Below are 14,872 nucleotides of genomic sequence, written 5' to 3' on the forward strand. Positions count from 1 at the left end.
AGCAGCAAGTGAAGAATTGAAGGAGGCGATATGGTTGAAAAACTTCATCGGAGACCTTAGAGTTATACCATCCATAGAGGAGCTTGTGGAGATCTTCGGCGATAATGAAGGGGCGATTGCCTTGATCAAGGAACCGAGAGATCATGGTAGATACAGGCATATCGACAGGAAGTACGACTTCATAAGACATCAAGTAGAAGAAGGATACCTCGTGGTGAAGAGGATGTCGTCAGAGGACAACCCAACAGATCTGTTACAAAGGGACTAAGTAGGGTTATGAAATTGCAGCATGCATGGGGCATTGGGCTAACGGACAATATTAGTTTTAGTGATTAGATAAATAGAAACTTGTAATAGCTAAACTGTAATTGACATTTGATGATTAAATAAAAGGAGTTTTATTTATAAGTAAAGTGACTGTCTTGTGTCAATTATTTACTATTGTTTCACTTTGCATGTATTGACTTCCAGAATAATAAGATTATTCAAACTATCCACAGTCGACCATACCTTGGAAGTTGGTAATGAGGATTGACTATCATGAGTTGGCTTGTAGATTGTCTAAGGCGTTAGACATAGCAAAAAATTTCTACACCATTCATAAGTACTCCTGAAATAAGATTTGAGTATTGGATTAATCCGCGCTCACCTGAATCACTTCATCGAATTTATCACGAGTGATTGTGAGACGATAATACCATATAATCTTCAAACCTAGATATATGAGTTGTTTACTGCGAGTTGGCTATGCATTCATGGCATGAAAACGCATCAGTAAATTGAGGTTATAAAACGCGTCGTTGTGCATTATTTGATGAGTAGCTAGTACAAGCATATAATGTCGAAGTTTATATGTTCCTTTTATCCTAAGGGATTAAAAGCGATATCTTAGGCCCCTCGATGATTCTATTTTGACTATGTTTCGGGCCTGGTCAGAACTAAATTGATGTGTTCAGTTATGTTCTATGTCAGACGAATAGGAAATCGGGAAACAAATTGCAAGACAAAAAGTATGACTATGTTCCATGTATTTGTATGCATAGATATCTTGAGATCAGAGGAATATATGATCCCTTATCTAAAGGACGTGTCATTGACTGGGTCAGAGTAGACATCGGCTTTTGAAAGCTACGATTGATAAGTCGGATCCTGAAGTCACATTAGCAGCTATAGTTATTAGACTTATCTAAGTGGGAGACTGTTGGATGTGGTGTCTAAGCCCATAACTATAACTGGATGTACTTGACCCGATTGTAGCATGGTCCTTTTTGGTTGCCTTCACTAGTGCAATTTGATAGGATGGACTTTTGAGAATAAGGCTATTTTTGATTTATTAATATATTATAAGTATAATATATTAATTGAGAAACCATATTATTTAATTAGTATTGATCAAGAATTAATTTGGAATTAATTTTTTGATCAAAAGAGATTAATTAAATATATGGGGATTGATTATGTAAATCAATGATTCTTATAGTGTGGGCCAATGATCCATGGTTATTTAGGATGGGCTAAACTAATGTCATAGTCCATGGATGTTTTAACCCATGGAGCCTAAGTAATATGAAAGGTCATTAGGGTTTGCAAAGATGTAACCCTAGCACTAAAAAAGGAACTCCTCATGACCAAAATCGGTTACACCATCATTCTTAGAGTTTGATATAGATTTTGTGCTAAGTAACTTATTCTCTCAAGCCTCCTCTTGCATTTGGTGTTTGTGACACATTAGAGGCATCACACTTGAGGTGCTAAAGCTTTCAAGGCCAAGAATTACACCCTGCATCAAGAGGTATTAATCTAAACTAGTGGTTTTATATTATATACACTGTTTGTATGTTAGTTAGGATGTATGCTTTGGAAAATTGAAAATGCATGTATACTTAGAGAAAACATAAATCCAAAGCATCTAGGGTTGCATATGCACCATTGGAGTGTTATAGTGCTCAAAACCCAACACATCGGACCATTCGAGATTCTGGCTAGAATCAGCCTGGTGGCTTACAAGCTTAAACTACCGCAGGAATTCAGTAACATACATTCCACCGTCCATGTGTCCAATCTAAAGAAGTATCTGTCTGAAGAGACTCTTGTAATCCCACCGAGAACCCTCTAGACCGAGAACCCTTGGTTCTCGGTTGGAACTTTTTGTACCGAAATCAAAGTCTTCGGTAGGAAGATAAGCCGAAATCCCATTTTTAAACGGTGGCACATTATTCAATAAGATAAAATACACATCCCAATGTAAGTATCACGTCAATATTACACACACACACATATATATATATATATATATATATATATATATATATATATATACATATACTGAAAACTCCTTCCATAATCTCATTTTCACTTCAAAAACTTCCCAGTTTTTCTCTCAAACCCCATACTTATGTCTTCAAAGCTTCATGTCTTCAAGAACCATTCCCTGTATATATTCAAACCCCTCAAGAACACCATCTAAAATCCCTAGGAAGCCATTTCCTCAAGACTTATTTCCTAGAATTATTGTAAGTACTTCTTATATGAACTAGTGTTATTTAACACTTTAAAAAAAATCATCAAATTTACGCATCTTATATATAATTAAATGCTATTAGGTTATGACTATTTATGCATGTTCTAACTCGAGGATTGTTAGGTGAAATTTGTGCACCTTTTTGCGCACCTTTTAGTCCCATTTCATGCATCTATTAAGCATAATTGTCCATCATTTGTCTTGCATTTCATCATATTTCATGTTAGTCTCGAGAACAACCTTATTTGCACATTTTCATGTCTTTTTTCAGGTAAACCGGTGGTTGGAACGCGCTTTGGGAAGTGTCGGGAAGCATTGGTGAAGATTTTGGGATGATCGGGCGAAGAACGAAAAAGTTGGAAAAATCAAGTTTGGATTCGGAGTCAGAGGGGTACACGGGCCGTGTTGAATTTACATTACAAAATCAACAAGGGCTGTGTTGACCAAAAAGAGGAGTTGTTGACCCTGCTAAACACGGGCCGTGTCAGATTTACTCTATGTCCAACACGGGCCGTGTTCGGCCCAGAAACCAACTTTTGGCAGTTTTTCCTATCTTTCATATTACGGGTTAAGGGCCATTTTTACACAAACACAAGATACCAGAGCACATTTTGAGAGGGGATTTCGAAGGTTATTGCAAGGGATAGATCATTAATCATTTGGAAACAGTATTTCTAGTATTTGTAAGTTGTAATTGCACATTTTCCATCTTATTTCTTGTTGATTTGTTCTTAGCCATGTGTGGCTAAGAAACCCTAGTTTCTAGTTATTGTTCAAAACATGTTGATTTCTTGACTTGAAGCATATGATTTCATGTTTGATTTGTGATTCTATTCTAGTGATTATGTTTTTGTTTAAACTAAAACCCTAAATTTGATTGGTGTTTGATTGGCCACTTTCAAGAATTGAATCTTTGTGTAGTTAATTAACTTTTAGGGAACCTAATCATTCTGTTAAGTTAATAAATGGTAACAAGAAATAAGTTTTCTTATTGTAAAACATATATCACATGTTTTGACACTTCCGGGTGTATGAGAAGAAATTAACATTGTTGGGAAGCTTGTACAAAACTTAATGCAGTTTTTCAATACAATCTAAGAGCGTGTTTAGGTTGAATTAGTAAAGCTAGGTCTAGTCAAAGAGCGTGTTTTGGTTAGATAATTTGGTAAGTGAGAGGTATTACAGTGTGTTAATATCTTTCAGTACCAACTTAGAATAGTAATCACAAATTACATCAAGTCATAATCAGGCTAAATAACAACATTGAGAACTAGAACTGGAAGCACTTTTACAACTTGCTTACAAATCTATTTCATTTCTGCATGTTCCAAATTTGATTGTTATTTTATTATTTCACTTTTGCAAACAAATCCCCCTTCTTGTGATCAAAATACCTTGCACAAAGTGGTATAGACTTTTTCTCCTGTGTCTCTGTGTTTCGACCCTGCTTGCCTTGTACTACTTTTTAGTGCACTAAAGCAGTGTATTTGGAGTCTATTATACCCCTTTATTTGTTGGGTTTGACACGCCTAGAAAATTGGTGCCGTTGCCGGGGACACGATGTTACTAATTTTTTATGCCAAGACCTTTTCGTACAGGTACACCATTGTCACTTGATTCGGAGATAGATAAGACTGTAAGGAGAATACGGAAGCAAGCTAAGCTTCGTAAGAGGCAACCGTTTTCCAGGACTTCTTCATCATCTACTCCCCCGATCATCAAGATTTGGGAGGACATACCCCTCTCAAGTGTATCCGTATCAGAAACAGAAAGTCTCTCACTCTCATCACAACCATCCTCACCAAAAAATATCACTCCACCATCTTCGCCTACTCACACTATCTCAAACACTACACCCGCAAATACCTCAACTCCTACTCGTACCATGGGAGATAACCATGGAGGGAATCCACCTCCAAACCCACCACCCGAACAAACCCTTCACCAATGGGCGAGGCAAGAGGTTACTTAACAACCTCTTTGCATCACCTATCCAGTAGCCACAAACCTTGAGCTAAAATCCGGTCTTATCCACCTCCTCCCAACCTTTAGAGGATTAAAAATGAAGATCCCCACAAGTTCCTCACAGAGTTTCATGTTGTGTGTGTTGGAATGAAACCACATAATGTCACGGAGGACCAAATTAAGCTTAGGTCATTCCCCTTTGCAGTGCAAGACTCAGCAAAATATTGGCTTTATGACCTCCCACCGGGGACGGTCAACAAATGGGTAGACCTTGAACGCCTCTTCTTAGACAAATACTTCCCAGAAATGAAAGCATCAGCCCTAAGAAGAGAGATAATTGGGATCAAACAACATAAGAGGGAAGCCTTTCATACATATTGGGAGAGGTTTAAAGAAGCTTTGTGCCCGTTGTCCCCACCATGGAATTACCGAATACCAACTCCTCCAATATTTCATTGAAGGAATGACCCCAATGGAAAGAAGGCTTCTTAATGCTTCAAGTGGCAGATCTTTACCCGATAAGACTCCAACCGAAATCCACAACTTAATCAAGAACATGACTGAAGATTCTAAACATTCAAGTCATGATGAAGAATGGTACACGGATGCACCCTGAGGTGTAAAGGAAGTCCAAAATCCTCAAATTGAAGCTTAATTGTCCGAGCTTAGAAAAGTGGTCATGATGCTAGCTAAAGACAAGGGTGTGCAGCCCACACCCCGCTCTTGTGGTATTTGCACTCAAGTGGGGCACCCAACTGATATGTGCCCTCAACTTCAAGATGAGGATTATGAAGAAAGAAAAGCTATGGGAGGTTATTACAGATCAAATCAAAGAGGATACGATCAGCCACAGGGCGACCAAAGTTGGAACAACAATCAAGGTTGGGGAGGAAATAAACAGGAAAGTTATCAACCAAGTCAACCAAATCAATACCAACAGAGACCACCTTTTCCACCACAAAACTTTCAGCCAAGGCAGCCATAACACCCTCCTCAACAAGCGGGTTCATCAAGCATGTCCTTAGAGGACAAAGTGAAGAGTTTGGCCACTAGCACCCAAACTTTCCAACAAGAGACAAAAGCAAGTATAAAGAACTTAGAGAAACAATTTTCACAACTTGCTATTTATGTAAGCAAACTAGAATCTCAAGGAAAGTTGCCCGTCCAAACTGAAACGAATCCAAGGCACAACGTGTGTGCCATAACTTTGAGAGGCGGAAAGAGCTACAATAGTCCAAAAGTGTCGGTTGATCAAGAAGAAGAAGAAATAGTGGTCGAAGAGGCAACCAAAGAAGAGAAGAAGGAAGATAAAACAACCGAAAAGAAGCCCTTCGTCACTGAGTCTAAAGCCACACCTGCTCCATTCCCCGAACGATTAAAGAGCACGAAGAAAGAATGGGAGGAGAGTGAGATTATGCAAATGTTCCAGAAAGTTCACATTAACATCCCACTCCTCGAGGACATCAAGCAGGTAGCTAGATATGCAAGGTTCCTTAAGGATCTTTGTGTATCTAAAAAGAAATTGAAAGGAAACCAAATCGTAAAAGTTCAGGAAAATGTATCTGCGGTTTTGCAAAAAAGGATGCCCCCAAAGTGCAATGATCCCAGTGTCTTTACCGTGCCATGCAAACTGGGGAATCTTTATGTACCTCGAGCCATGCTCGATCTAGGTGCATCCATAAATGTCCTACCATATTCTATCTTTAAATCAATTGGTGTAGGAACATTGAGCAAAACCGGTGTGATCATCCAACTTGTCGACTGGTCTTTGGTACATCCAAAAGGTGTATTGGAGGACGTGTTAGTGCAAGTTGATGAATTTATTTTCCCGGGTGGTTTTTATGTCTTAGATATGGGAGATGATGACTCTCCAAGTTCAAGTTCCATACTTTTGGGTAGACCTTTCCTTAAAACTTCTAAAACAAAAATTTATCTCTACAATGGAACTTTAAGTATGGATTTTGATGGTGAAGCTATCAACTTCAATGTTCATGAAGCAAAAAAGGTTCCTTTCGATGTTCCGTCTGTCAATCTTGTGAATTTGATCCAGCCCTCAACTAAAAAGGGCTTAAATTTGTCTAACAATGAATTTCTAGAGTTAGTTTTGTCACAAAAACTAGACAGAGAAAAAGCCAAGGAGATTGAAAAGGAGGTCGATATGAATAATGAGGAGCTGGAGATTTTGGAGTTTATTGATGATGATTAGCATATGAGGACTGATGATATGAAACCCAAGCCACCGACCACCAAAGCCAAATTCCTTCCATCGGTGGAACAAGCACAAGGTCTGGGAGCAAAAACTCCACCGGACCCTTTAAAGCTAATACATGTCGAGAAGGAGAGCACTCAATCGGTCATCAACTCAAATAAACTATCGAAGAAGGAAGAGAGTGAGTTGATAACCCTACTGAAAAAATACCAAAAAAGGATTGAGTGGACAATCTCTGATATTAAAGGGTCAAGTCCTTTTTGGTTTATACGCAAAAAGAAAGCCAAAGGAAGGTTGAAGGTTCCGTTGAAGGGGGTGGCAAGAAGATTGATGTGTTGGAGAGGCCCACATACTTAGAACGAAGCATATTTGGGGGCAACGTCAAGCCAACGACTTAAAACAAGGGTGGCTAACCAGGAGGCAACACGGGGGTATTTTTTTTTCTTTTTCTTTAAAAACATTTCCATTTCTTTGAGTTTTTGGATTTTAATGTTCCAAATGCATTTAAGCATGTTATCAAATCACCAAGCAGACCTCGGGATGCAAAACCATTTCCTTTGAATGAGAGGAGATTTTTTTTGGGTTCAAAAAGTGGGAAGTGGCAAACGGAGCCGTACACAACCCGTGTTCATTTTTGCCTTATATTGAACACGGGTCGTGTTCCAGTGAGGCAAACATTTTCGCAGTCAGAGGGGTACACGGCCCATGTCATTTTTCCCTTATGCCCAACACGGGCCGTATTCAGCCATTTTCAGAATTTTAAACCCCCAACACGGGCCATGTAATTTTACACTAAAAGAACACGGGTCGTGTTCGTGCTGCAGAACAAATGTGTTTTAAGTATAAAAATCGGATTTTATCACCCGATACACCCATAACTCACTCCCAAAACAATTTCTCTATTCCAAGAACCCCTAGGTCCAAAATGTTTACAATTTGTTTTGTGCTTTTGGGCTTGATACTTCATGTAGGCAAGCTTGGAGAGCTTGAAGAGGAGGTTCTTACCGCCAACTGCAAGACTCCAAGAACGATTCAGTAAATTCTTTCCATCTTTCATATTTTGCTTAAAAATTCAATTTGTGTGCACATGTGATTGTTTGGAATCTTACCCAACCAGACACCACCCGTCTCCTCCTCCGTAACAGGTTGTGCTGCCCTCTCCGAGCATCGGGGATGATGCTTATCTTTAAGCTTGGGGAGGGGTAAAGTTGTACACTAGGTTCATTCATGCATATAGGTTCATTCATGTATCATCATCATCATCATCATCATCATCATTAAAAAAAAGTTTCATACTCATGCATGCCTTAAAAAAGTACGAGATGATGACATTCTTTACATACAATAGCTCCATGAAGTGGGAAATCGAGAACTCAAATGAAAAAAATATTGAAGTGACCAGATAGTTACCGGAAGCGTAGAATCAACTATCATAAGTAGGGGACCCAAACACCGTGATTCAAGACCCCAGCCTTAGATAATAATAAAAAATGGCATACTTAAACGTTTTTGTGGGCGGTAATAAAAGCTTTAGGATGATTTGCTTCTGAATGTTTAAAAAGAATTTTTATCGACAACTCTAGATCCACAGAACACGAACCTATTTGTTGACACGCGTTACCCTCGTGGTAACAGAGAGCTTAAGTATCAGATCCACATAGTCAAGAAAGAAGGAAGGGTACAACTGTCATATCCAGTACCCAAATCAAAATTTCAAGTGCCAAAACGAAGAAATTATCATAAATCCAAAAGTTGGTTGAAGAATTCAAGCTCAAAATGAAGATACAAATCCAACTTAATAAAAAATCAAAAGCCACCTCAAAGTCAAATCTGGAAAATGAAGAACTGTGTGATATGATACTTATGGCTCTCGAAAAAGTGAAAGCATAGGAGCTGGGCCCCTTCGGGTGGGCTCACTGTTTCAACGAAAGCTGATTCGCCGTGACGGGTTCTTAAGGATGCGTCGATTCTAATTCTTGACCATGTAGTCTTAAGGACATGAGATCCAGACTCTGTTATTTTCGCCTATAAATCTAATTAAGGTATGAAGTTTAAATAAAAATATGGTTGGGTTATTGGGTTACATCGTTTCGGGTCTTCCTCACTTTGGGAGTCTGTGATATGTGGGAGGAAGCAGGATGGCTGCCTAGGTATTAATGATTGGAGCCACATTGATGCAAAGCCTGATCGTACTTATATAGATGATTTACTTGTGTCTTAAACTTCTTTTTTTGGTACATTTTGCTTCTTTAATGCTTTTGTACATATATTTTTTTTTCTTTTTCATGGTTTTTATTGCATGCATTCATTCCTAGCCTTTAGGATCCTTCTGTCCCTTTTTGCTCTATTTTTCTTTTTGCCATCTAAAAATCGTCCTGTTTTGTCTGATTCTTGTTCTTTTTTGGCGAAAAGAAAGGTCTAAGCTTGGGGAGATTTGTTAAGTGCAAATTTGTGCACCTTTTTGCACACCTTTTAGTCCCATTTCATGCATCTATTAAGCATAATTGTCCTTCATTTGTCTTGCATTTCATCATATTTCATGTTAGTCTCGAGAACGGTTATTTTCACATTTTCATGTCTTTTTCAGGTAAACCGGAGGTTGGAACATGCTTTGGGAAGTGTCGAGAAGCATTGGTGAAGATGTCGGGATGATCGGGCGAAGAACGAAAAAGTTGGAAAAATCAAGTTTGGATTCGGAGTCAGAGGGGTACACGGGCCGTGTTGGATTTACACTGCAAAATCAACACGGGCCGTGATGACCAAAAAGAGGAGTTGTTGACCCTGCTGAACACGGGCCGTGTCAGATTTACTCTATATCCAACACGGGTCGTGTTCGGCCTAGAAACCAACTTTTGGCAGTTTTTCCTATCTTTCATATTACGGGTTAAGGGCCATTTTTACACAAACACAAGATACCAGAGCGCATTTTGAGAGTGGATTTCGTAGGTTATTTCAAGGGATTGATCATTAATCATTTGGAAACATTATTTCTAGTATTTGTAAGTTGTAGTTGCACATTTTTCCATCTTATTTGTTGTTGGTTTGTTCTTAGCCATGTGTGGCTAAGAAACCCTAGTTTCTAGTTATTGTTCAAAACATGTTGATTGCTTGACTTGAAGCATATGATTTCATGTTTGATTTGTGATTCTATTCTAGTGATTATGTTTTTGTTTAAACTAGAACCTTAAATTTGATTGGTGTTTGATTGGCCACTTTCAAGAATTGAATTTTTGTGTAGTTAATTAACTTTTAGGGCACCTAATCATTCTATTAAGTTAATAATTGGTAACAAGCAATAAGTTTTCTTATTGTAAAACATATATCACATGTTTTCACACTTACGAGCGTATGAGAAGAAATGAACATTGTTGGCAAGCTTGTACAAAGCTTAATGCAGTTTTTCAATACAATCTAAGAGCATGTTTAGGTTGAATTAGTAAAGCTAGGTCTAGTTAAAGAGCGTGTTTTGGTTAGATAATTTGGTAAGCGAGAGGTATTAGAGCATGTTAATATCTTTCAGTACCAACTTACAATAGCAATCACAAATTACATCAAGTCATAATCAGGTTAAATGACAACATTGAGAACTAGAATTGGATGCACTTTTTCAACTTGCTTACAAATATATTTCATTTTCTACATGTTCCAATGTTGATTGTTATTTTATTATTTAACTTTTGCAAACAAATCCCCCTTCTTGTGATCAAAATACCTTGCGCAAAGAGGTATAGACTTTTGTCTCGTGTCTCTGTGGTTCGACCCTGCTTGCCTTGTACAACTTTTTAGTGCACTAAAGCAGTGTACTTGGAGTCTATTGATCCCCTTTATTTGTTGGGTTTGACACGCCTAACAAGGATCGTCACTATCCCTTCGTTATCCAGCCAAGAACACACTCGAGGTGAGTTCGTACCCCTATAGTTTTCACGATTTGTCAATGCTTTTAGGGGAGGGGGGTTAATACAAGTAAAACTCAAGAAAACTTGTGTTAAAATACAAACTGTTACATTTATGTTCTTACAAAATATAAATATACATATGGATACATATTCGATTATGGTAAAACTTTAACCCTTTTGTAATATGTTGAACAAAAGAGGTATAATTATATAAACGAAAATATATAATTATTTTATTTCATTTTATTATCATGACCAAATTTGATAATAGTATACAAAGGGTCACAATTTCAACGAAACATTTATATAAATTATAATAGGTATAGTTTATGGAACATATACACTATTTTACCCGGTTGGGGGCACATAAAGTAATTATTTTAAAGAATAATTATTTTTAATACCATGTAAACACTACAAAAAGGTAATACATACAGACATTACAAGAAAAAGGGATTTCATTACACTATACGTCAAACGTTGATATAGCTTTGTGAGACACTATCTTCAAGTACTTACCTAAGTACCAACAAAATTCATGTATTATAACCAGAGTCTCCTGGAGGGAGAACGTGACACTTATGTATAGATCTGTACGGGACTAACAATCCCACACCTAAATTGTTAGCTACATCTAGATTGACAGGTCTGGGATGACAAATGTTGTACCATTCTGACACCTGAAGAACGTCGTAGCAAGTCATCATTCATCTAGTATGGTTATAATAACTCACAATTGGGTATTAACAATACATTTGGTTTACAAATACGAACATATCTTCAACTAAGTTTTATTTAACGATAAAACTACATCACACGATTTTACACAGATATAATTACAGAACGTTATTTTCTAGTATAACACAGTTTACATTTCGGGAAACACGTATTCAAATGCTTTTGTATAAGTATAAAACTACATATTACTATTTTAAGTATGGAAAATACTTGTACACTGCGGTCTTGGAACATTTAAGACTACATTACATATAAAAGAAATTTTTGGATTTTCTGGAAGAAGACACTACCATTTTCAAGGAACAAAGACACTTACTTCTCATAAAAAATGCTTATGAACTCGCCAACTTTAATGTTGACACTTTTTCAAAACTACTTGTATTATCAGGAAATTAGTAGACATGTACCCACATAGGTTTTGGTGAAGATGGAACTTACTATTACTACGTCTTATATTTTTGTTGTATGCTTTTGGAATCAAACAACGATTCAAATACAACATGAACATTAGATTATCAATATGATGTTTGTAATGTTTTGATCTCTATTATTCAGTTGCTATGATACTGTACATGACCTTATCCCGCCCCCGGACATTTCCGCTGTCTCATCGGTTCGAGGGTGTGACAGTTGGGTCATGAGATGCTGGATCAGTTTTGGGAAAAGTAAAATTGGGTCATGAGATGCTGGATCAGTTTTGGGAAAGGTAAAATGATCTTTTACCCTTTAGAAAGATGGACCATAGATTGGGACTTGGATTTCGGGATATTGGTCTTATTATTAATCAAGGTTATATTTATGGTTAGTTTCTGCGAGATTATCCGGTTCTGTGACCCTCATAGTTATTTGGTTAACAACAGATTGATGTGGGTTTCCTCACTGTGTTTGGTGGGTCGAAGGCACCAATGCCGACCCATGGTTTATTATAATTATCATGCTAGTTGTCTACGTGACTCTTGTATGTATAATATCTGATATGTGACTGTATGTGTACCGAGAAGCGCCAGGTGTTAGGCGGGGCCTGATGATTATATTTTATGCTATTTATCTTTGTGATACTTGCATGTATTTATTTGTTTGTATGTATACCAGGTAGGGCTCGATGCCAAGCGGGGCTTGATGACTGACATATCTGTTCCGAGATGCCGGGCGGGGTCCATTTTATGTTGATATGTATGGTATGTGGTATTTTAGGGAACTTACTAAGCTTCGTGCTTACGGTTTTCAGTTTATGTTTAAGGTACTTCTGATTCGAAGGGGTAGAGCTCGAGTTGACGCACTGCACACACCATATTGTTCCACATTTTATTTGATTCTAATATACTTTTAAGTGTTGGTTATACTCTGACTCTATTGTGGTTTTATAAAAATATGTTTGGATTAACGGTTTTATTATATTTAAAAACAAAGTTTTTGGTCTTAATTTTTAGGACGTTTCAGTGGACATGCACAAAAGACTAGTCGTAGACCGAAAAATGACCGGTCCTAAAAATGTAACACCGGCTTATTTATTGAATAAATAAATGAAGGACTCGTAGCCCTAAAATAAATAATGTGTATAAAAGGATGGTCTCGTAGAGTTAATTGTCACACTTTAAGACATTTGGGGTTAAAAGTGAAAAATCCGGACTTAACTTGTAAAGGATTTACATGGATGAGGTTTAAATGGTAAATTATGGCCTAATATTGAAAGGGACTCGGATGGGAGTGGCTTATTGTGCCATTATGGCAAACTTATGATAGAGGCAGGTATTAATGTTCCGCAAACCCTAACCTAACTCCAAGAGTGCAGCCGCCATCATCGGAGTTCTCTAGCCGCCACCATTCTTCGTGGTTCCGATCAACGAGTCCGGTAAGCATGTTGTTTCCCAACCGACGGTAGTCAACCACCAGATACCACCACAGTGTTGCCGCTGAAGATGCTGAGCCGTCACCATGACCTCACCAGTCGGCAAAATGAAGTCGTTCAACCACCAAAGCCAACCATATACCTGTTACCGGCAAAACCACGATCAACCGTTGTCTCCACGGCGTCGCCGCCGTTGGTACCACCATTCGTTGCTTTTTCTTCCTTGCTCGTAGCTCTGTGATGACCCGTCGATGCGCCGCCCACTGAAGATGAAGTTTCTGTTGCCGCCGGTGATGTCAATCGCAGCTCTTGTCGTCGGCGACGACGGGGACTTGCTAGCGAGCAACTGTCTTTCTTTGCTGCTGTTGTTGTGTTTGTGTGTGTGTGTGTTGCTGCTCCTCCGTGGTGTGTAAAGGGCTTCTCGTTGGACAGAAAAGCTCAAGGAGAACCACCATGCCGCCAGCCATGGTGGTTGCCATCGCTCTTTCTTCTCCGCCGCCAACAACCACCGTGGGTGGGTGGCTGTATGCGAGTAGTAGGGTGCTATTGCATATATTTTGAGGGTGAAATTGTGGAGTTGTAATCTTGGCCGGAAATTGAATAAAACCACCACCATAGGATGGTGGCTGCCGCCATGCGCCACCGCCGGCCACCATTAGGTAGTTGTGTGTGTGTATAATTAGATTAGAGTGTGTCCGTGTGTTAATCGGATTGGCGTTGTAAATTGTAACCAAAAATGGAATAAAAGAAATTGAAAACCACCACCTTATGGTGGTGGCTGCCGTCTCCTGCCGCCACCAGCCCTCGTGTCGGGTGGCGGTATGCGTTGTTGTATAGTGACTCGTTGTGGTGTTTGGATAGGAGACATAAACCCTAATGGGCCTAATTAAGCCCTAATTAACATTAAAACCCAAACATGTGTCTAATGGGCTTAATGGACCCTAATGGATCTAAGGACTTAGCTAATGGGCCTATTGGGCTAAAATAGGGGTGGAAACCCTTATTAGGGTTTAGAAAACCCTAATATTGTATTTAAGGGCTTGGACATATTGGGACCCACTTTTGGGCCAACAGAATGGAATTGTGTGATTAAGCCCAATCACACCATATGACTTATTTAGAAGAATGATGGACTTAATGGATTAAGTCCTTAATGGGTTAAGTAGGAAACTTAACCCTAATCATCATTTTATGTCAAACCCTAATTTCACTTGGGTTTATTGTTGGGCCTTGATGATTGGGTTATTAAATGGGCTATCCAAGATCAAGTAAATAGTCTAGAGTAATATAATGGGCCTAAGGTAAGGCCCATGTAAGGGGCTTGGGCCCAATTTGGAAAATTGGGCCATAAATGGGCCATAGTTTGGGCATTAATGATTATATGATGTTGGGCCTTAGAATGAGAGCATGTATAGGCCTAGGCCTAATTTGGATAATTGGGCCATGTGTTGGGCTTTGATTCCTAATTGACTTTGGGCCTATGGTTTGGCCTTAGGCTTGAATAAGCCAAGCTAGGGGTAATGTAGTAATTACCCAAAGAATGTACTTATGGTTATGTATTGAGACCCAATTATTAATTGGGTGTTATTTTGGTGTTGACAGTTCAGGAATCTGTCAGCCAGCAGCTGGGGTCGAGTCTGCGGGACTTCAGCAAGTATGGGATTGTGTCTTCGGGACTTCAGCAGTGTGAGGTG

The 14,872-nt window shown here is 38.6% G+C and overlaps 1 protein-coding gene across 1 annotated transcript; it reads left to right on the forward strand.

Annotated features, from left to right (window-relative positions):
- Positions 1–5,501: 5,501 nt before the first annotated feature.
- LOC145089178 (uncharacterized) lies at positions 5,502–6,692 on the forward strand. Its single transcript, XM_079027653.1, has one exon. The coding sequence runs from the start codon at positions 5,502–5,504 to the stop codon at positions 6,690–6,692; it is 1,191 nt and encodes a 396-aa protein (XP_078883779.1).
- Positions 6,693–14,872: the final 8,180 nt, after the last annotated feature.

Source organism: Lactuca serriola, chromosome 2, assembly GCF_051521515.1.
Source record: "Lactuca serriola cultivar US96UC23 chromosome 2, Lser_US96UC23_V15, whole genome shotgun sequence".
NCBI classification, from domain to species: domain Eukaryota; kingdom Viridiplantae; phylum Streptophyta; class Magnoliopsida; order Asterales; family Asteraceae; genus Lactuca; species Lactuca serriola.